General features: G+C 35.8%; 1 protein-coding gene across 3 annotated transcripts; it reads left to right on the top strand.

Annotated features, from left to right (window-relative positions):
* The first annotated feature begins 348 nt into the window (after nt 1-348).
* On the top strand, nt 349-22,208 carry LOC117924106 (sister chromatid cohesion protein PDS5 homolog A). Of its 3 annotated transcripts, none has more exons than XR_004652719.1 (34): nt 349-568; nt 3,189-3,392; nt 3,504-3,685; nt 4,452-4,578; nt 4,714-4,932; nt 5,339-5,555; nt 5,708-5,853; nt 5,956-6,101; nt 6,750-6,899; nt 7,020-7,068; nt 7,170-7,361; nt 7,471-7,653; nt 10,699-10,853; nt 10,934-11,060; nt 11,182-11,331; nt 11,429-11,488; nt 11,648-11,784; nt 11,924-12,041; nt 12,195-12,329; nt 12,468-12,661; nt 13,653-13,809; nt 13,962-14,108; nt 15,508-15,588; nt 15,708-16,358; nt 16,459-16,569; nt 17,344-17,423; nt 18,143-18,194; nt 18,352-18,438; nt 18,556-18,593; nt 18,817-18,876; nt 18,951-19,129; nt 20,751-21,187; nt 21,277-21,640; nt 21,761-22,208. XR_004652719.1 is itself a non-coding variant. In XM_034842667.1 (34 exons), the coding sequence occupies exons 1-33, from the start codon at nt 476-478 to the stop codon at nt 21,310-21,312; spliced, it is 5,100 nt and encodes a 1,699-aa protein (XP_034698558.1). In that variant the 5' UTR covers nt 349-475; the 3' UTR covers nt 21,313-21,336; nt 21,478-21,759. The 3 variants fall into 3 exon arrangements, 2 of the variants coding, with proteins under 2 accessions (XP_034698558.1, XP_034698557.1); XM_034842667.1 differs by lacking the exon at nt 21,761-22,208 and having other exon boundaries at nt 21,277-21,336; nt 21,478-21,759; XM_034842666.1 differs by lacking the exon at nt 21,761-22,208 and having other exon boundaries at nt 21,277-21,759.
* Nucleotides 22,209-22,631: the final 423 nt, after the last annotated feature.

Below are 22,631 nucleotides of genomic sequence, written 5' to 3'. Positions count from 1 at the left end.
TAATATAGATAATACCGTAGGGTTAATTCAGTAAATTCGTTACCTAATCTCTCGAGTCTTGACTTACGTCATGCCCGAGTTATCTGCGTTCCGACAAATCCACGCTCGTGCATAGGCGGAGCTAAGCCCCTTAAATTTCTTACTTTTGCACTTCACTCTCTAACTTCTAAATATTGCGATTTTAACCCAAACTTCTTCAACTTATCTCCCACACACCCTTATTCGAGTCACGAATATGTAGCAGAGAAATTGAAAATAGAATAAAATACAAGGGCACCGGAGAAAAAACGCATATTTGTAAGATAAAAATAGCTGTGAGCCCTGGATTTGGTTGAATTTCACTCGCATTTAGAGTTCATTTCGCAGTGGTGTTGGGAGAAACCCTCTTTTCGTCTCACTTTTCACGCCCTATCGACCCGATGGTACGGTGAGAGAGCTCGTGAAGCTCGAAACGTCGCCGTTTTTGGTCAAGAGAATGGATCAGAAGCGTCAGCAGCAGCTCAGGGACGTCGGATCGAAGCTCGAGAACCCTCCGGCCACCAAAGACGCTCTCGTTAAGCTCTTAAAGGTGCACATTTTTGGTTTTTTTTCAATTTGTTGTTACTATTGTTACTGTTTTTTTATGTTTGCTTGCCGGGAAAGTAATGAGAGAACAAAAGAGGACATGGTTTTTGCATGTTGTTTTAGTGTGGTTTTGGTTCCGGAAGCGGAATCAGCGAATTTGATGCTTGGAATATCGGTTTCCTTTGTTTTTGCTCTTTTTTTTTTTGTGTGGGTCGAATTGAGTGTTGGTGAGTTTGATGGTTTGGTTCCGGAATTGGTGGTTTTGATAGGAGTTTAAGGAAATTGGGTTGAATTAGGGTTTTTGCTTATTGGTTTGGGAGTAAAGTTGATATCTAGATGTTGTTTTGTGGTTTTTGATATACGTATTTTGTTCTCTTCGGTGGTAAGTGTGGGGTAGTGTAGGATTTGAAAGTTGAGACCTTCGGTGGTGAGTTTTGATGGGGAGACTGGGGGGTTGAAAGTTGAGCGTTGTTTCATGCATTTGTAGGCTTGTTTGTTTCCTTGGAAAATGTGAAGCTGATAGAAGGGGCTAAATAATTTCTCCCACACTTCACCAGAAAATATTCATCCTGAACTTGACCTGAAGCCTAGTACATTTTTTCAGGAAGTTATCAGATGAGTGGAATTATGTGACGATGATTGTTTGAGAGAACATAATAATCTCACTGCTTTTATAGGTAAAGTTGGTTGAGTTTGGGGTTTAGAACTCAATGAAAGAAGAAGGTCTAACTGTTAGAAGTTCGGTAGTTTTATCTGAAACTGGATGTTGAAGTCTATACTTTTTAGAAATTGTAATGAGAATTGGTCGTTAAAAGAAATAAATGATAGTTTTAAAATTCTAACGGTGATTGGTCGTTAAAAGAAATAAATGATTGTTTTAAAATTCTAACGGTGATTGGTCGTTAAAAGAAATAAATGAAAGCAGGGACCCACATTGAATATGAGAAATGACCACCTTGGTAATTTTTGTTTGATAGCCAAATAGTGTATGTATTAATATTGCCTAAACAAACGGCGCAGCAAGATCGTGTTGGTAATTCTTCTCTGTTTAATGTTTGATGATGTATGATGGGCTGATGCCCATTATGGTAAAACTGATTCATAATGGTACCATGAATGGAATTACCCTCTCCTAATACATAGGTGTGGCTGGATAAGTTACCGTGAACGAAAAGAGCGCTGGTGGACGCAGTTATGATGGAGGATAAACTATAAATGTTCTCATTATGATCTAAATTGCAGCTTTGGTCTTCATGGGCTTGAAGGAACCAATGTTGTGACTTGCAATCCAAATGGCAGACAAATGTTACCAGAAATTAAACTTCACATGCTAATGGACTTGAGGAACTGTTCATACCGCAAACACGGTAGTTTGTTCTGGCTAAAGATTCTTAGCTGTGTTTTTATTGTAAAAGTTACAACAGTTCAGTTTATGGCAAATCGGAATTGCTACAAGGAGTAGGCTATGACAAAAAAGATGTGGATTGAGGTAGTGATGAACAGATGAACGAGGAGTTGGTAATAAATGCTGCACTAGATCGAGTGGATGATTGGACACGATTCTGTGGCATATTCAGAATGGTTTGGACAAGGTTTTATTAAGGTGGTTGCTCTTAGTGGTGGGCTACTTGCTTAGAATGGCCGCAGGTAATAAGTGTAAGTGTCATCAAAGTTTTCCCTGGGTGCATGAAGGTGGCTTACCTTGAGCAAGGCAAGACTTCTTTGGATCATGTGCAATGCCTTGAGACTAGACACTTTTTATGATGTGCAAAGTGCTGTGATGGCCCTGATGGCATGCCTTTGTTAGTATTCCACTAATAGGTAATTAGAATTTCGATTTTAACACTACGTCCAGTAACAAGCAATTGGCGCCTGCCGTATGCATGTGATATTGAGTCCTTAATGCAATTTTAGAACGCGCATGTTAAGTTCTATTTTTTTTCCCATTCTTTGAGAGAGATTCAGAAGAGCTAGATACCAATTTTTCAGATGTGCAAGAAGAGAGGGGTATTTGGGTGGGAAGTTGGCCAAGTGGGTAAGGAAATGGGTGGGGAGGTGGTGAGAGATAAGTTGGAGTAGTGGGATCTATAAAGAGAAGTGGATGAATAAATTTGTCATCATTGGGTTATAAAAATTTCTTTGCAATGAAAGTTAAAACGAACTTACAGAAGAAGTCTCTTTTTTTTTTTCTTGACTATTCTCAGTAAACAGTCGAGATGTATCACATGCACCTTGTTTTGATTATTACACCTTGATTATAGGGGATCACAGTGCCTCAAGTGTGAACCTTTAGTAACAATGGCAGTTGTGGGCATTGAATTGGTTGGGCATAAATTGTGGAGATGGATTTTTGGCACCTTTGTATCCAACTTGTGTACTTTGGCGTGTCCTATTTTTATCAGGTGTTGTTTATGATATTATTTTTTGCCTATCAAGAAAATAAATTTTGGTGATGGATTTTAACTTTTAACTTTCATGACTGAGCTATAGCATAAAGGGAAATTCATAATTGAAAACCATGCTAGGCCCAAACTTTCAAACTTTTGTAGTTTCATGCATGAAGTTAACTGTTATCAATTCTTGACTGGTTGACTAATAATAATTTGCCTTCCTTTAACATGCAGCAAGCTGCAACATGTTTAACTGAGTTGGATCAATCACCGTCAGCATCAATTTTGGAATCACTGCAGCCTTCTCTGAATGCAATTGTCAAGCCAGAACTGCTGAAACACCAAGATAGGGATGTTAAGCTTCTCGTTGCAACATGTATTTGTGAGATAACCCGGATTACAGCACCTGAGGCTCCTTATAGTGATGATGTTCTGAAGGTATGTTTCTTTTATGATGGTCGACTAGACTGTAAAATGTTGATTGTTATTCATGAATCTTTTAATCATACATCCAGCCTCCAACTGATTTCTGTGTGATATTTTTTCCAGGATATCTTTCGCTTGATTGTGAGCACTTTTAGTGGGTTAAGTGATACAAATGGTCCAGCATTTGGAAGGAGAGTTGTTATCTTGGAGACTCTAGCAAGATATAGGTCATGTGTTGTGATGTTGGATCTTGAGTGTGATGATCTAGTGAATGAAATGTTCCGTACATTTTTTTCTGTTGCAAGGTGTGTTCTGTCCCAAATTTTTTGTTGTTAATTAGTTATGTGGAATCTGCTTGTGTTGTTAGTAAAACTACCTCATTAACTCAAGACTAATTTATCTATTGAAGATTGTTGACTCTTCCTTTGTTGAACATGGAAGCTGTCTGGTTGGCTCTCTAAAATTGTGGAAGTCAAACTCAAACAAATCATTTGATCATCTAAATATTTTGAGAACTGCATTAGTAGATATTGTCAATGGTTGTAAAGTGGTTTGGATTGTTTTTTCTTTCATTCATTGATGAGGTTGTAGCAATAAGAAATAATTAATTGAATCTTTATTGATGGATTTCCTCTATGTATGAGTCTGGAGATGTGATGAGTTGGAGGAAAGAAAACTCACTCTTTTCTTCCCCCCCTCCCCCTCCCCTTCATGTGCCTGGGCTACCTGACAGGATGCATTTATGTGTGTGTATTTATGTGCATGTAAATAAATTTTGTTACTCCCAGATAAGTTTTCTATGGACCACCTGAATAGTCAAGGCACCAATGTATAGAATTTGATCACAAGCTTACCTTGTTGTACTGTTTTCAGTTGTTAATATCCAGCTGTAACAATTTTAATCCCATGAATTTAATTATTGATTTTAGGTCAAATGGTTTTATGCTAAGTTATAACTCCAAGGATGACAGATATGTTAATATATCCAGAATATCCAGGGGATGCATGTTAAGTTGTCAGCATTTTTTTTAAAGATGCCATAATTACCATATAAAAATTTCTCTTATGCAGGGATGATCATCCTGAAAGTGTCCTAACATCAATGCAAACTATCATGGTTGTTCTCTTGGAAGAGAGTGAGGATGTTCGGGAAGATCTTTTATTTTCTATCCTGTCTATTTTAGGTTGCAATAAGAGTGTAAGTACCTTTCACTATGCTGGTATTTGCACTGGAGTGTTTCGTTATCACATGTTGCATAATACTGTGCTTCCATTATGCTAAGAATCTACTTTAATAGACAGACAACTATTTTTCTGGATCTTGTGACACCAGGATGTTACGACAGCTGCAAGGAAGCTTGCTATGAATGTTATAGAGCATTGTGCAGCAAAACTTGAACCTGGCATAAAACAGTTTCTGGTGTCATCGATTTCAGGAGATAACAGGTCGATGAACAGCGAAATTGACTACCATGAAGTTATCTATGACATTTATCGTTGTGCTCCTCAGATCCTATCGGGAGTTACTCCCTACCTCACAGGAGAGCTATTGGTAATCACAGAATCAACAGTTTACTTCCTTTTGAACATGTTTCTTATGCTGTTAAATTTGCATTTTCCCTCATTATGTGGTTCTTGCTAAGATGAACTAAGTATTAGGACATCATCTGTAAGGAGCTTTTCATGATACTTTTGGAAGTAGGGTCCAAAATCTCTTATTATAGTTGTTTGAATGTTCTAGCCCGGTGTCTTGATTGAAAATGAAACCCTTTTACTAGCGTATTCTTTTTGGATATTCTTCAAGCTTTTGGTTTGTCATTCTTCACTGAACTCAAAATAGTTTACTTGCCTATTTTCTCCTTGTATCTTTGTGACAATCTTAATTTTTCCTTTTATAAACGTCATGATTATTAAATTTGATGCACAGTTCCTCAATTTCCAAGTGTCTACATTTGCAGACAGATAATTTAGATACTCGTTTGAAAGCGGTGAAATTAGTTGGAGACCTGTTTGCTTTGCCGGGTTTGGCTATTTCTGAAGCATTTCAACCTATATTTTCGGAGTTTTTGAAGAGGTTGGCTGATAGAGTAGTTGGGGTTCGTATGTCTGTCCTTGAACATGTCAAAAGTTGTCTGCTGTCCAATCCTTCTAGAGCCGAGGCTCCTCAGATCATTTGTAAGGGCTTTTGATTAGTTCTACAGACCTTTATGCTCTTTATGTGTCTTTCATCTGTTTGATTTTGATCCTGGTTGAATCCTTTTTACTCTTCTTTATTTATCCAAAAAAAAAAATATATAAAAAATTGATCCTGGTTGAATCCTTTGTAGCTGCACTTTGTGACCGGCTGTTAGATTATGATGAAAATGTTCGGAAACAAGTTGTTGCTGTAATTTGTGATGTGGCCTGTCACTCCCTAAGTTCCATCCCAGTTGAAACTGCAAAGCTAGTTGCTGAGCGTCTCCGAGACAAATCTGTATTTACTTTTTCCTTCATCTTTGTTTGTGCTTGTTCAGTTTACTTCTATCCCTTGGATCTTGTTTTTAAAATTCTAATAGTTTTGCTCTCAAATCTTCAGGTACTTGTTAAAAAGTATACCCTAGAGAGGCTGGCTGAGATCTACAATCTTTATTGCTTGAGATGTTGTGATGGCTCACTGAATCCCAGTGAATTTGATTGGATTCCTGGGAAGATTCTAAGATGTTTTTATGATAAAGATTTCAGGTAAGGTATTTTAATTTGCAAGTTTCTCTTTTGACTTCTGTTTTTCTAGGAAGAGCATCAAGCAAAGAAGAAACCCCTATGGCTTGCCATTTGTGTCATAATAAAATACCAAGGAGTATCGATTAAGAATGCCTATTTTATTCTGTTGAAAGATTGTAAAAAATAAGCAAACTGTAATGTAAGAGCTCAATGTGATGTAGAAGTTCAGAAGTGGTTCAAATGCTGTAGTGAGATCAATTCTCACCCACAGTTGCATGCTCAAATTATTCTTTACTATGTTTTATTGAAGTCATGGCGATACAAAAGCATTGGGATAGGCTCTGTGAATTCTGTTATTGACTTCCGGTCCACTCTGTATTTCTTGCTTCTCTAACATGCCTGTTTATCACTCCTTTCACCTCTATATTTTATTGGTGAATATATCATCTATATTCTACATTATTGAGACTCAGGTCCATTAACATATGTCAGATTTATGAGTAATGCTGATCATTCTTCACATCTATATTTTGTCTTTTAACTGTAGTAATATATTCTAATCAGAAAATCACTTAAAAAATGTTTTGGTCCATTTTAAAGCTTGCATGATGTTGCTCTTTCCAAGTATCCAATGAGACACATGTTTGATTAATGGAATCTGTTCTGCAGATCAGATACAATTGAATCGGTCCTGTGTGAGACCCTGTTTCCAACCGAATTCTCAATCAAAGATAAGGTTAAACATTGGGTAAGAGTTTTCTCAGGGTTTGACAAAGTTGAGGTCAAGGCTCTTGAAAAGATACTGGAGCAGAAACAAAGGTTTGTTTCAAATGCTTGGTTTTAAGATCAGGCATTTCTGTGGGATCTTTAGTAAATTTCAATTTTTATATATATGATAGATTTGTACTGATCTTCGGGTGATTTCCTCTTGGATTACAGGTTGCAACAAGAGATGCAGAGGTATCTGTCTCTTAAGCAGATGCATCAGGTTTGCAAATGTTGAAAGTTTTATTACTACTACCTGGTGGATAAAATTGGAATGTCTATTATAATGTCGAATTGATAAAAATCATTCTCATCTACATGCAGGATGGTGAAGGTCCTGAGATCCAGAAAAAGGTCACCTACTGCCTCAGAATTATGTCTCGCTTGTTTGCTGACCCTGCAAAGGCTGAGGAGAATTTTCAGATACTTGATCAATTAAAAGATGTTAACATTTGGAAGATTTTATCAAGTTTAATTGATCCAAAGACTAGTTTCCATCAAGCTTGTTCCTCTCGGGTAAGAATTAAGATGCTGGCACAGATGCTTCTGAGTTTAACAAAATTATGTGTGTGTGTTTTTTTTCCCATGAGACTGTATTCTTAGATGGCTTTTTTCTTACTTGCAGGATGATTTGCTTAGGATTCTTGGTGAGAAACACCGTCTGTATGATTTCTTAGGCACACTCTCTTTGAAGTGCTCTTATTTACTTTTCAACAAGGAGCATGTGAAAGAATTCCTTCTGGAGGCTGCCATTCAAAAATCTTCTGGAAACACCCAATATATTCAATCTTGCATGAATGTATTAGTGGTAAAATATGTTTTTCCTTGATCTTTTCCTGGTGAAATTTTAAAATCTTTAATCCTTCTATGGTTATTATGTATTTGGTTGTGTGTTTCTGGGCGTGCGATCAGTATTTTGTTCTGTGTATTTGGTTTGCATGTTGTAATTAAACATTCAGCATGACTGCCTTAAGCATTCATCTTAGACACATGTCTAGGATTTCAACTTAAAAATTAATGTAGTCACTAAATGGCATAGGTCTTCTATTTCCACCAGTCATGAGGGCCTGTCCTAATTTCATACATATATATGTGTGTGTGTGTGTGTTTTCAGTTGCTACAACCATTTGAACTTTCTTTTTCCAAAGAGATGGATGAGTTGGACAAAGCTGAAGGCAACCCAGGATGTAATGGAGTTAATTAGAAGAGATTTAGAGTTAATTGTTTTAAATGATACATGGATTTTGATGAACTATTATTTTTTATTTTTTATTTTTTATTTTTTATTTTTTTTGATCAGTAAATGAGATTTGTATTAAAAACACCAAAAAGGGCAGACCAAAGTACACATGATGTATACAGCGGCAGCCAAAAAGCGCCAAAAAAGGAAGAGAAAACAAAAAGATACTCCCTCCCTCAAACCAACCCCAACCAATCAATGAAATCTACTATGGACATCAATCTTTCACCTATAAACAGTTTGGTCCAAGTTAACAAGTTATACAAAAACAAGTATTTCAGCCTTTGGATTGAGAATTCCACATTCTCAATTGATCTTCTATTTCTCTTTTTCCAAATAGTCCAGAAGAGGCATAAAGGAGCTGCCCTCCAAATCTTTTTCCGCTTTCTTCCAACAAAGGTGCCAGCCTAGTAGAATCTCTCTTAACTGTAGGCTGCATCACCCAAAAAAACTCTAAAGAGAGAATAATAGCTCCCACAACACCCTTGCCTTGTCACAATGCAAAAGGATGTGGTCAATAGACTCCTCATGAGACATACATAGGAAACAACAGTTGGCCAAAGACCACCCCCTCCTTTAAAGATGGTCAAGAGTCAAAGCTTTTCCCCAAGTTGCCTCCCAAGCAAAAAAGCACACCTTAGGAGGAACCCATGCATTCCACACAACACTAGAAGGGAATTTCACTACCCTTCCTATCTTTAGGTTAACATAAAGTGATTTAATAGAGAAAGTTCCCACTTTTCATATCAACCCAACACACTTTATCCTCTTTATCCTCTTCTACCACTTTATCTTGAAGTCTTGCCAATAAGCGTTCCACAATAACAATCTCCCAATCATTTAGGGGCCTCAAGAAGTTAGGATTCCAACCACCCTCTTCATTAGAATGCTGCCACAACTCTGCCACCCAAGGATCTTTAGAGTTAGAAAGAGCAAATAAAGAGGGAAAAGAAACATTTAATGGCTCATCCCCGCACCACTTATCTTTCCAAAACTTTATCCTTTTTCCATTGCCCACCGAAAAGGACAATTTAGAACTAACTACATCCCACAACTTTCTTATGGATTTTGATGAACTATGCTGGAGGATCATGAGTTGTTTTGCAACAAAAACTAGTTGAGCTAGAGAACTTTAGATAATAGTAATGATGAAATTGAGGCCTATAAAAGAAATAATAATGATAACCCTGGAGCTGATGTTACAATGCAATTCAGCTTGCATATGGTTTAGTTCATCTATTTAGGGTCTGACTATGTGAACTGTGTTCTGCCACTTTAATCTATTTTATGCTTTATATTTCATTAACATAATGGGTCATTGAGTCTCTTTTCATTATATCAAACCACATCCTTGTCAGCCTTTCCTTTCTCCCTTTCCTTCAAGTTGAGTCATATTATTTGATCAGAAACAATTTCATTGAAATCGGTTGAAGTACAGAACAGGATGAGAAACATACAACAACTTCGAGTTGGGTCATATTGCTCCTTACTGGTGCACTCATTGGTCTTTGTTGCAGATGTGGAAACCATTCTCAGTTGGCCTTTCCTCATCTTGTCACAAATTGGTGCAACTTCCAATTTCCCACAGATGCATTCATTTCCAATTATGCCTCTTGTCCTGGAACTCAACCATCTTTATCTTCAATTGGGCTGTGCTTTTTCTGTGGACATGTCTGTTTCTTGACTGTCCAGCATTCTGCACAATAAAAGCATACTTGGATTTTAGCCATTTAGTGAAAACTTCGACAATTTTTAAGAATGTACTTATGTATCTGTAGATTTTTATTTCATTTTATTTGTTCTCTCAAAAGTCCAAACTTCTCTAGACTCACTTCTCCATTTCATCCATTTGACTCTAATTCTATGGTCAATGCAGTCCTCAAACCTCACTTTCCTTACAGGTAACAGAGCCAAATGATGGATATGATGGCTTTTAGGTGCTCTTGACCACTTATTTTCACTTCTACTAATTTTACTAAAATATTTTCTGTATATTGTCTTAGTCTTGCTTAACCTAAAACCTTTAGGTTCTAAAGTGTTTCTAACTTGCAAGGAACCTCTCCTCTAGCTTCATCAACAAAACTGTATCATGAGCAGTACTTCTATCAGAATATCATTAGCATTTCTTTTGCCTTTATTTTCAATTCATAGTTTTTGCTTGCAAACTGTTTGATTTGCAATGCTTTCTACAATTGTCACCAAGCTGAGGAATTATGGAGTTTTTTTTTTTTCATGGGCTCAACATAAAATCCATGTGTTTGGGGATAGAGATATTTAATCGGAATAACAGCTTTAACCCATGGCAGTGCAGCACGATACATGATAATAACCACTTTCAGTGGCATTAATAATTATGTCCATTGTCTTGTTTGCTTGTGCTTGCCAGTGATTTCATATCGTTTGTGGGTTTTTGTTGTCATAGCAAGACTAAGTTGCAAATTTCATATCATTTGAATGATCTCTTCATTGTTTTCTTTTCCTTCTTTGTTTAGTTGCAATGGGAAGAGTTTGCAGTATTAATAGTATTAAGTATATTACAGTCATGGTTGACTTTGTTTCTTTTCTGAAACATATTTGTTTGTATGTTTTTAATTTCTTGTGATGAACCTTTAGGTTCTTGCACGCTTCAGTCCGTTGCTACTGAGTGGGGCTGAAGAAGATCTAGTTCATCTTCTGAAAGATGACAATGAAATAATAAAAGAAGGTGTTTTACATATTCTAGCAAAAGCTGGTGGAACCATCCGAGAACAACTGGCTGTGACATCCAGGTGCAACTCTTGAAAATGCAGATTTATTAAATCCAAGTTCATGGTTTATATGCTTTTTATCACCTTATTGTTACTTGCAGTTCAGTGGATCTTATATTGGAAAGGCTATGTCTAGAAGGTAGTCGGAGACAAGCCAAGTATGCTGTACATGCGCTTGCAGCAATAACAAAGGATGATGGGCTCAAGTCACTCTCTGTTTTATACAAGGTTTTACATTAGTTTTTTTCATGCGTCATCTTTGGCCGTTATTTAAATTATTAAATATATTCTTTAAATTTGTGACGATCTTCGCATTTTCAAGAGCCATTGTTTCTCATTCATCATGCAGAGGCTTGTGGATATGCTGGATAAGAAGACGCATTTGCCTGCTGTCCTACAGTCTCTTGGGTGCATAGCACAGACTGCAATGCCAGTTTTCGAGACTAGAGAGAGTGAGATTGAAGGATTTATAAAATGCGAAATTCTAAAGTGTAGTAGTGTATGCCATTTAAAACTCCTTGACTTATTCAGTCTGTCTTCGGATTGTGATTTTTTGATAATTTCTTTTCATTTAAAAGCATGCGTTGCTGTTTCAGAAAGCAGAAGATAATGCAAAAGCATGTTGGGATGATAGAAGTGAGCTTTGTCTATTGAAGGTCCGCTGTTTTAGTGGAGGAAGTTGTATTGTGCTTCTCTTAGTTGTTTCATGCTGTTAGGGCATTAACCTCATTTTTTATGGATAACGCATCCTGGATTTTTCTTCAATATTTTAATTGTTGCTTTAATGATGCAATATCCTCAATTTTGTGCTACAGATATTTGGAATCAAAACAATGGTCAAGAGCTACTTGCCTGTCAAAGATGCACATCTTCGGCTTGGGATTGATGACCTTCTGGAAATCCTTAAAAACATTCTTTTGTTTGGAGAGATTTCGGAAGATATAGAATCAAGGTAATATCAACCATAAATATTTTTTAGTTTTATGGTACACCTTAATTACTAGTTTGGTTTTGCTTTGGTTAGTTTGCTTTCAAAGTATCTCATGTTTAAGAGACTTAGGATTTCATATATGAGTTTGGCCATCTTGCAGTGCAGTTGATAAAGCCCATTTGAGGCTTGCAGCTGCAAAGGCAATTCTTCGTCTGGCTAGGCACTGGGATCATAAGATACCTGTTGGTGTCTTTCACCTGACCTTGAAAACATCAGAGGTGGAGTCCTTTTTTGCTAAAGCTTCTTTGTTTTTGCTTTTCAATTGTTCATGATATAAGTGCTTGCCTCTATTGTTGTCCTCATGCGGAGACAGTTTACTTACTTTTCACAAATATCTGAAAATGTTTTTCTGTTTTTTATGGGACTTATAGAGTACTTTTCCTCAAGCAAAGAAACTGTTCCTGAGCAAAGTTCATCAATACATAAAGGACCGCCTTTTGGATGCAAAATATGCTTGTGCCTTCTCATTTAACATTGTTGGATCCCAACCATCTGAGTTTGAAGAGGTATTTATGCTGGAATTGATTGGCTGTAATTATTCTGCATTTTATTCAAGTGCATTTTATGCTTGTTGTACCTGCAGGAACTTTGAAGGGCTGTTAGCTGGATCTTTTAGTTATATTGTGTCATGTTTAATTTGGCAGGACAAACACAACCTGGGTGATATCATCCAAATGTATCATCAAACCAAGGCACGGCAACTTTCTACACAGTCTGATGCAAGCTCCCTGGCTTATCCTGAATTCATACTCCCATACTTGGTCCATGCCCTTGCTCATCATTCTTGTCCTGATATCGATGAATGCAAGGATGTCAAAGCATTTGAACCAATATACTGGTATATCTGTTTCCACATGTACATTTTTTTTTCTCTCAAATGTAACTTTTGATACTTTTCATATGAAAAGAGCTTTACTAGGAAAGGAGAGAAATATGTATAGTGTGTTTTGGTGGCTATCCAACAAAAAAAGGAGCGAAATATGAATAGTTTCAATTCTATTAATGTCAACTTTTCTATTGATGGCTATCTAACATAGTTTTGGAATCTGTCTTTTTTTTGTGTTTGTGAACATTACAACATGTCTTCAGTGATGAGGCAATGCTCTTTTTCATGTTCATGCATGCTAGAGGAACACTTTAACCTGTCACCCGGTGAACCTTCTAAAATAATTATTTTCAGTACATGATTGTTATGCATATTTTCTTATTGCCAATCATCCTAGTTTTTCTTATTTTCATATGATTAGGTAGTCATGCTGTTTGCAATGTGTAAATTGGAAACCATTTAGTTTAGATTTCTAAGATACAATTGTCATCTGTTATAATACACCATATGATTTCATAAAAAATTTATTTGAACATACTATTTTATATATCAGATATTTATGAGACATATTTGTATATTTCAATTGTATCCAAAGTTAAATAAATGTATTCTGTTAAGTTTTATGCTATTGAAATGATGGTTGCTTTGAGATAGTTTTTATTATCTCCTTAACTTGTATATGTTACATCTTATGTAGATTCAAAACTGTCAATTTTTTAATATCAATCAATTAACTAACTCATGATTTGTATCAAAACCTTACCTATGGTTTTTACATTTTCTCTGTAAATGATCTTTCTTTATCAAAATATTTGTCAAGGTGGCTAGATTTTTTACACCACTTATTACACACATGCAAATTGGGGTGAATAACTCTTGAGGATTTTGTTTGTGGCTTGAAATAGTTACTTGTTTGTGGGTAAAGGGTAATATGCATACAAGTATATTTAAGACCATAGCAATCCTACTTCTTATCGGACTTAGTCCTGTTCCGTATTTCCAGGAAACTGCATATATTTCTTTCTATGCTGGTGCATGGAGATGAAGATACCAAGGCAGAAGCTGGCGCTGACAAGGAAAAGGAGGGTATTTCTGCGATAATCTCTATCTTTCAAAGTATCAAGCTCTCAGAAGATATAGTTGATGCAGGAAAGTCAAAGGTAGGGGATAAAGTATACCTTTTAATCCAAATTCTTTGATCTTTTTGTTATTCTTGCAGATAAAGTTTTGAACCTAAACCCAAAGATGAACCCTGCTCTGAAGGGAGTTAATATGAGCTTATGTATTGTTTTCTGTTCATTGAAATTCTCAGAATTCCCATGCTCTTTGTGACCTTGGGCTGTCGATCATCAAGCGGTTAGTTCAAAAACAGGATGATGTTCAAGGGTTGACTTCATCAATCACTCTACCTCCAATGCTGTACAAACTGTGTGAAAAGAAAGAGGGGGATGATTCTGTGGTAAGTTCTCTCCTTAAAATTCGTTTTGGCTGTATTGAGCACCTGGAGGAGAGGGGGAGGCTGAATTCCTACCATAAATTTGGTTGGGATCTGATAAATTTTATTGCAATAAGATGCAAGGTCTTGGTACTTGCGAACTCATTTGCCATTATTGTCGGTTATTTAATTTTTATTATTCTCTAAATTTCTCCATGCATTGCTTACTAAAGAAAAATGGGCGTTTGTATGGCACTTTTAGCTTCCCAACTATTGCTATCTATTAATCTTTTATCAGTATATTGATGCCTATAATTAATTGGTATGGGAGACTGCCATATGAAGTCCCATAGAGCTCTTTCACTTCATGACATCCATTGATCCCAATCCTGCTACTCATCAAATCACCATTATAAGTGTTTATGTACATAAATGTCTTTCATGCTACTATTTACAAGTGTTGATATTAAATATCTCCTTTTTTTCCTTCAAAATTTTGTTTGGGTGTACTGGTGAAATATCTAACATCATCAATAAGATGTCTCAAATCGTTGCATAATTCTATGACTATTTGTTTGGAGTCATCACCTTCCCTATTAGATGTTTTTGCCAAAGATTGCACAGGATAACTTTCTGTCTACATCTTAAGTTTGAAGAAGACATACAAGATTTGATAAATTTAGCTCATGTTGCTTGAGGGTGATTTGATACCTTTTTGATGTAGGACAACCCGAGGATGATTGCCTACACTCAAGGGTATGTGGGCTAGGGTTTTATTTTTAGGGTGTAAGGAGAGAAACAAGGAATAAATTTTATGGTAGAGAAAAATATAAGATAAGAAATAGAGAAAGAAGAAACAATGAATAAAAAATCGAAAACCTTAGAATCTCACTAAGGCCTTCTAGGAGTCTCATCTAGAAGAAAATCAATGGAATCTCACCATTGAGGATTGCAACACTTGCAATGAAAGGAAATATAATATTAGTAATATCAATTCATTCATCCCTTTGAAATTTACATTGAATAGCTTATTTATAGCCTTCTCTAAGAAATCCAAAGTTTACTAGGAGTCTAATAACTTATTATGGCTCAACTTCTAATTATAACATCCAAAGTCTACCAAGACTACTTATTATAACTTAAATTCTAATTGTGTTATAACTTAACTAGCTCATGCTAATTAGACTCCAAATGTTAATCCTAATTTAATTCCAAGTAATACTAATTCTACTTTAATTGCAACTGCTACTAATTCCCTTTCTTGATATATATCTTGGAGATTCATCCACATCACTTTTATTATTTATTTATTTTTTGTTTTATATTTCCTTGATATCATCTCACGTAATACCTAATATATTTTCTTCTTTATCCATAAAAAAAAATAAAAATCTCATGTAATACCATTGCATGTTTTTGATAGGCCAGTGAAGGGCAAACGTGGCTGGCTGATGAGAGTGTGTTGACCCACTTTGAATCTCTTAAGTTAGAAACTAATGGAATGGTATGTTCTATGGTTCAAGAATGCTGCTTTCCCATAAAACAGTACTTTTGGATGAAACTTTTTGCATATCAGATGTTTCACTTACTTGTTTTCGTGCACTCTTTCCTTGATTACATCAGGTTGATGAAGAAGGGGTCATAAACGACAATGATAGAGATGGAAATGAATTGCCGCTGGGGAAAATGATAAAACGCTTGAAATCTAGGGGAACCAAATCAAGAAAAGTGAAGAACAAGAAGTCTTCACCAGCTAAGAAGAAACATGCTGAAAACGATGTTGATATCTTGAAAATGGTGAGGGAAATAAATTTTGATGCTATGGGAATGTCTAGTAAATTTGAATCAAGCAATGGTCATGAATATTCGTCACATAGAAAAGCAAAAATGGGTCAGAAACATGAAAAGAAGAAAAGAAGAAGATCCGGTGAAGTAACACCAGTTACAGTACCTAAACGGCGTAGATCATCATCTGCTAAATCGTCTCTCCCAAGGAGTGCTTCAAAAGGTTCTGTAAGAGCTTTGCGTGATAATTTGCATCAGGCAGGGGTATCTTCATTTCAGTCCACTGATATGGATTCAGAAGTTCACACTGATTCAGAGGATAAAGCGTCTGCATTGAAAAATATAGGCGAACCTGCTGAGTCAGACTTGTTGGTATCATGCTTCCGAAGGAATTCAAACTTCTTATCAAAACGCAAAGGAAAAGGCTCTGACAAGGGTGATAATGATGAGGCTCGTATTGTTGGAGAAGATGAAGATCATGATTTGAGGGTGAGCTTTTCCATTGGTCAAATTACTTATAGAGCTACAGATACTTATGGTTGTTTTAGTTATTGATATAATAAATTTGCGTCTTTTCTACCTCTTGCAGGAGCCTAATGTGCCAATGGAGACTGATAAGATCCATACAGCAAGTAATGTCAAGTCCCCCACAGGATCTACCAAGAAGCGGAAAAGAAGAAGCATTGCAGGATTGGCAAAGGTCAGTAGTTCTTCTTGTCTTTTTGTCAAACAAAGCAGTGGTTTCTTGCAAATGTACATTTCTATACAACTTCTTGGGCTGCTTTTAATTTTGGTATCCAAGTATTTGAAAAGATGCTCATCTAGAACCTTGTAACATGATTTTTGATGTACTCCCGACTATGAATGAATGATGATTACAATTGTTAACTATATTTTTTCTTGTCATATTAGGCCTACCGTTAGTTTATTTTGATTTTGGAAAAAACTTCTGTTGTTTAACATCTTTTTTTGAATAATTAGGGGAGTTAGATTTTAATTGTTGTGCTTCTTTGGAAGGAATTTAACAAACATGAGTACCTTTTCTACTTGAAAAGGGCTTCCATTTTCTATTTCAAAGATCATAGGATATCCTAATACCTAGTGAGATTAATTAAGAAAAAGCAGTATCATGAAATCAAGGAACCTGGGAAGGAAGGAAAAAAGAGAAAGAGGCTGGTTTTATTTATTTATTTTTATTTTTTGGGGGAGGGGGGGTGGTAGTTGGTTTGGTTGATTCCCTTAGAAGAAGATGAGAAAAGCTAAAAAGAAAAACCGAGGAAACTAAACAAGGGGGAAGAAAAAGAAAGATGAAGATAAAAGTGTTTATGAAACTAACTTTACTTTCACATATTGCTAGGTGTGGTATAGATTCTTTTAGATTCATATATGAGATTCTTGTTACTTTTCTTGCTATTCTTCTGTACTTGTAACTTAGAACCACAGTTTTATGACTTAATGCTTTGTTTGTCCTCAGTGCACATCAAAGGAAGGGAGGAGTCATGCTGCAGACTTGATTGATTGCAGAATAAAAGTTTGGTGGCCAATGGATAAGCAGTAAGTTCTTTTCACTTTACATAAGGGAGGCAAATAAAAAACAAAAATAAAAAAAAGGGCGTAAGTGCCATTCTTAGAAAGAAAAATAAAAAGGAGATTCATAATAAAGTGTGGGATATACCTTCCCGATATATCAGATTGAAGCGTTTTGTTGAGGATTAGAATACTGAATTATTTTCTATTCCAAATAAAAGAGGCTAAATTGCAATTCTTTTTTTTTTTTTCTCAGAATTTGTAAGCCTGATTCTTTCTTCAATCAAATGTCATGTTATCTATGCATGTTTGTATTTATGGATTTACAGGTTGGATTTTCTCTTCATGCTTAGAGTGTAGCCAAAAAAAGGAAAAAAAATGATTTGACTCGTACTTTTCATAATTTTCAGTTTTATCCAACTATTTGAGATCAGCTTTCTGTCTATTTCTTTTCCTCCCACCAGCCTTTTTTTTTTTTCTATTATTAATATTTTTTTAGGTCATTTTTGCACGTTTCTCACCTCTGAAACCTCTTTTCCCTTAATAGTCACACCAGTCCTCTTGGATTTCTTTGTCTGGATTAGATTCTTCTCTTGAAGCTGTTGTCAGTGATATTGATAATGGAGGATCTAATAGGCTTCTTGTAAAATTATTTTAGTGGGGTCCAAACTTCAGATCAGTGCCTTATCATCTGTAAGCTCTCACAAGGGTATTGTCTTAATGTATCTTATTCCTAAAATCAACAGGTTTTATGAAGGTGTAGTGAAATCTTATGACCCTAAAGCAAGAAAACATGTGGTAAGCTGCATTTTTCTTGTCCTTTTTTATTCTTTCTTTTTTAATAAATATTTACTAACAATGTTTTTGGTACTAGTCATTTATTAGTTGTCTTTAATCTAATTTAGCACAACTCGGCATAATTCTTGATTGTTCACCAATTGATATTGTACTGAAGGTATTATATGATGATGGGGATGTGGAAGTGCTTCGTTTAGGCAGGGAACGCTGGGAGCTTGTTGAAAATGTTGCAAAGCCTGCTAAGGTCTCAATATTTTTTTGTAGAACATTCTTTCCTTTAGTGAACTGTTTTGCTTATGACTTCAGTAAAGCTATTAATAGTGGCTTGACCCTGACAATGTTTTTGTTACACCATTTACAGAAGTTGAATTCATCAAAGACCCCACCTTCTAAAGGAGTGTAAGTATTGCCTTTTTCTTTTTCTTTTTTCTTTTCTTTAATTACCAGAGAGTTTATCTAGGGAAAATGCTGACACCCGCATGAGCTCATAGCATTACTGGTGTATTTATCAACAAGAATCACAGCATGGTTCCCTTATTGTATCATTACAATTCACCTATTAGAAACTCTCTCCTTTTGGAATGCTATCTCTGATTCTTATTTCATTTTGTCTATTTTGCAGATCAGCTGACCAGAAAAATAAGTTTTTGAATGGTTCACAACAGAACAAGAAACCAATTAAGTGAGTAGTCTGTTGCATATTATGTGGGAATTGAGTAAAAAATTATTACTTACGAACTTTGAAATGAATGACAGATCCTCATCCTCTAAAGTAAGAGGCAAAAGAACTCCAAGGAAAAATTTGAAGCATGTAGAGAAGGCTGGGTTAGAGAGTAACACTGCTACTGAATTTTGTGAAGTTGAGAGCAGAGGGAGCTCTGATGTATCAAATCCAGAACCTAATGCAATGTCCAAAGTTGAAGATATGAACTCAGGTGAATTGTCTTGCCTTTTGTAACATATATTATTTACTTCCCTGTTAAGTCTGCATGAATTTAGATCTTTGAAGGGGTTGTATTATCAGTGTGAATTGCTAATAACAGATTTTATGTGGTGTTGATGAACTTCTCAGAGTGTAAATTGGGACAGAAGTCACAGAAAATTAGGGTCCAAATAAAGATTACTGTTGTATTGATATTGTTCCTATCCATTTTAATATCCTACCACTGAGACTTAAAAGTTTGTTATAACCATGGTCCTTACACTTAAAATATCTAAAGGAAATCAAGAATATCCACGAAGAGTTTATTCTGCATTTATCTGTCAAATTATGGATAATATTTTAACTGAATTGGGAGTAAAAATGCATCTGCTTATTTGAAAATTCACAAATGGAAAAGCTAATCTTCAAACTTAACAAAACGAGATTGCCTTGGAACAGCTGAACTAAAGTTGTGCAAATAGAGTGATAAAAAAGGAGTATTGAAAATAAAACTGTTCTCATAATGAAGGTGTGTATGAAGATTAAAATGGGCGTTTCTTCTTTAGATGAAGATGAGGGGAAATGAGAATATCTTGGCTTTTAACTGTTTCTAAGCTGCATAAAGTATTGGTGAGGGCAGAGGAAGGAAATCCTGCAAATATTTCTCATCGAGCATGTTACTTGATTGGGAATTGAAATATGATATAGAATCATGCATGTATCAAGGGATGCATCTTTTTTTGCTACTTGGTGATTTTTGTGTTTATCCATGGTTTTTTTTTTTCACTCAAGTCATAATCTAGTGTTGATGTTTCAAACTTGGAATGAATTCAATGATGAAAATGAAACGAGCGATGATCTGAAGTAAACTAAATTCTAGCTTGACCGCTTAGTTGTAACCTAACCAACCGAATGGGCTGGAGTAAACTGGAATTCTGGTGGGTGCAAAATGGAAGCATCCTGACCAAATATCCAGCTGGAGCAGAAAATTTGCTCCAGAAACAGGGTAGAGTTGCAACGTTGACCACATAATGGAAACTAGTGTGTACTAGTTACAATTAGCAGCAAGAGTGTCTCTTAGCAAGTTACTGGTTGACAAAGACAATCTTTTGATACTTATAGAGATGGTTCAGTTGTGCGTAAAATGGCAATGATGATGCATTGGAGGGATGTAGGGAACTTTAACTTAAAAAATTATTTTCTAGCAAGTGCAAGAGTGGACTTGTGATGTGGAATGGTCAAAATCATGTTTCAAGCTTGAAATTTCATGATTGATTTTGGACTCAAGCTCAACCCCATCTTTTGCATTGATATATATTAACCTCCTTTCTATGAGAGATTAAGAATTTGCAAATCAAAATATTTTCTACATGAATCTTTTATATATCCATAATATTGCCTTCTCCTATTTGGCTAGAGCTATCTTCCTGCACGTTGAATACTTTGCCTTCAAAAGGGTTGTAATAATAAAAAAAAAGATCTTGGCTATTATCAACCTATAGATCTTGATTCATTTTTATGAGAGCTTATACATGATGCTCAGCTATAAACCTGTAAAGCCAGTTGTATAGCTTTTATCATTAACCTTGAATTTTGGTTATCATTAAATTTTATTCATCTCATTCCTTTTCCAGGTGATTCAGAAGAGAAACTGAATGAAAGATCGGAGAAGGGTCTTACTGGTGGGGAAGAATCTGACAAGGATGAGAAATCAGTTTCGGAAGGGAAACAGGTGGAGGATAAGGAGAAGAGGCCAAGTGATACAGAGGAATCAGAGAAGGAAGAAAAACCTTATTCTGAGGGGAGACCTGTTGAGGATAAGGAGGGCATCTGCCAAGATGCTCAGGAATCCCCTGAAAAAAGGGAATCTTATTCAGAAGAGAGAAAACCAGAAGAATCAAAAAGAGACTCACCTTCTGGTGAGGAAGCCAACAAAGAAGAGCAATCAGATTCTGAAGAGACTCAAGCAGAAAATTTGGAGAGTAATCCAACAGATGTGGATAAATCTAGCAAGAAAACTTCAGATCCTTCAAACACCGAGGATGCCAAAAATTCTGATGATGAGCCTCTTGTAAGTTGTCAGAGCTTAACTGTGTTTAATATTGTATGCACTGTGTTTACATTCTAGATATTCTAATCTCAAGTTCTTATCTAATGCAGAGCATGTGGAAGCGTCGAGTAGGAAAACCAGTCTAGAGTGCTGATGAGTTTAGCAGTAAGGTCATTATACCCTGCCCCTCTCGTAATAATTCACAAAGCTGTGGTGTCATGGTGAATCCCCAGCTGAGGGTGAGAGAAGATGAATACCACATATGATCTTAACTATGCCTCACTAATAAATTGTATGGTGGCCTACTGCAGCATGTTGTATGTAACAGTTGGCATACCCATGACGATGCTAGAACATTGGTGGAATCCTGTATGTGACCCCCCCCTGTAACTGATGAATGGTTTGCACCAGTCTCACCAATGACTATGGATGATGGATTATGGGTCTCATGTACAGTCATAGTTAACATACACTGTAAATCTTTTAACTTTGGCATCTGGGATTTATTTAGTTAGTTAGTTTATTCATGTGTGACCTTAACTCATCAAATTAAGAACCATTCACACCCTAGTGGTTTGCCATTCATGTTTCCAGGTAATGCCTTCTCTCCCTCACTCTGTGTTGCTTTCTCTCAATCTTTAGTGGATCATCGACTGAATTTAATAGAGCAGGTGGGGACTCACCAGTCATCCAATACGCTAAAAGATATATTGTCTGAATTTGACAACAGCGAATTGCAGAAGAATGAGTGGCCTGTTGGTGTGGTGGCACATGGGGCCTCAGTTGAATAAAGGTGGTGTTGGAATTATGATAAGGAAACAGGTCAAGGTCATGGGTGGGAAGGTGACGATTGGGCAGACAAATGAAGAAGAAATGTTATGAAATGTGTGTTATGATGTTTGAATAATGGAGAATGGTCTTCTGTTTTGATTTGTGTAGAAACCAGGCCATGGTCGATAATACGGACGTATGATTTTGGATGGATGTGATTGTACCTCTTTTGGGATAAAATTAATCCTTGGGCTGGTTTCCTTTGGATCAAGTCATTTTATTTTTATATTTTAGGATTATCTTATTACCCATAAAGTGACTATGCATCTGTATTTTAAAATATTTTTAAATGAATAAAGATAAAATCGATTTATAAAATTTTGAGGTTTTTTTTAATATATATATATATATATATATATATATTTAAATTAATGAATTAAAATATATTTTTTTCTATTTATTTATCTCTGATTTTTTTTATTTTTTATTTTTTATTTATTGAAAGTGGAACTGGAAAAAGGGAAAATAAAAAATCATCTAAAATTATTTAACAAAAAAGGGAAGGGTTGGATGGAGGAAAGAGAAATGGAAAGGGACTAGGATGGAGAGAATGTTTGACCATTGTATTTGCGTGACTTGTTGAGTGTTTCGGGCGATTAATCAAATTTGCTTTTCTTGATTCAAACCAGAAGGT

Source organism: Vitis riparia, chromosome 10 (genome assembly GCF_004353265.1).
Source record: "Vitis riparia cultivar Riparia Gloire de Montpellier isolate 1030 chromosome 10, EGFV_Vit.rip_1.0, whole genome shotgun sequence".
In the NCBI taxonomy this organism is placed as follows: domain Eukaryota; kingdom Viridiplantae; phylum Streptophyta; class Magnoliopsida; order Vitales; family Vitaceae; genus Vitis; species Vitis riparia.
This window is presented reverse-complemented; position numbering and strand designations above follow the sequence as displayed.

Excerpts from the sequence above, each read along its gene's own strand:
- LOC117924106 (XM_034842667.1), top strand. The coding sequence starts at position 476 with ATGGATCAGAAGCGTCAGCAGCAGCTCAGGGACGTCGGATCGAAGCTC. Across the intron at positions 13,810-13,961 it reads TTGATGCAGGAAAGTCAAAG|AATTCCCATGCTCTTTGTGA; the intron begins GTAGGGGATAAA and ends TGAAATTCTCAG. Across the intron at positions 19,130-20,750 it reads AGTTGAAGATATGAACTCAG|GTGATTCAGAAGAGAAACTG; the intron begins GTGAATTGTCTT and ends TTCCTTTTCCAG.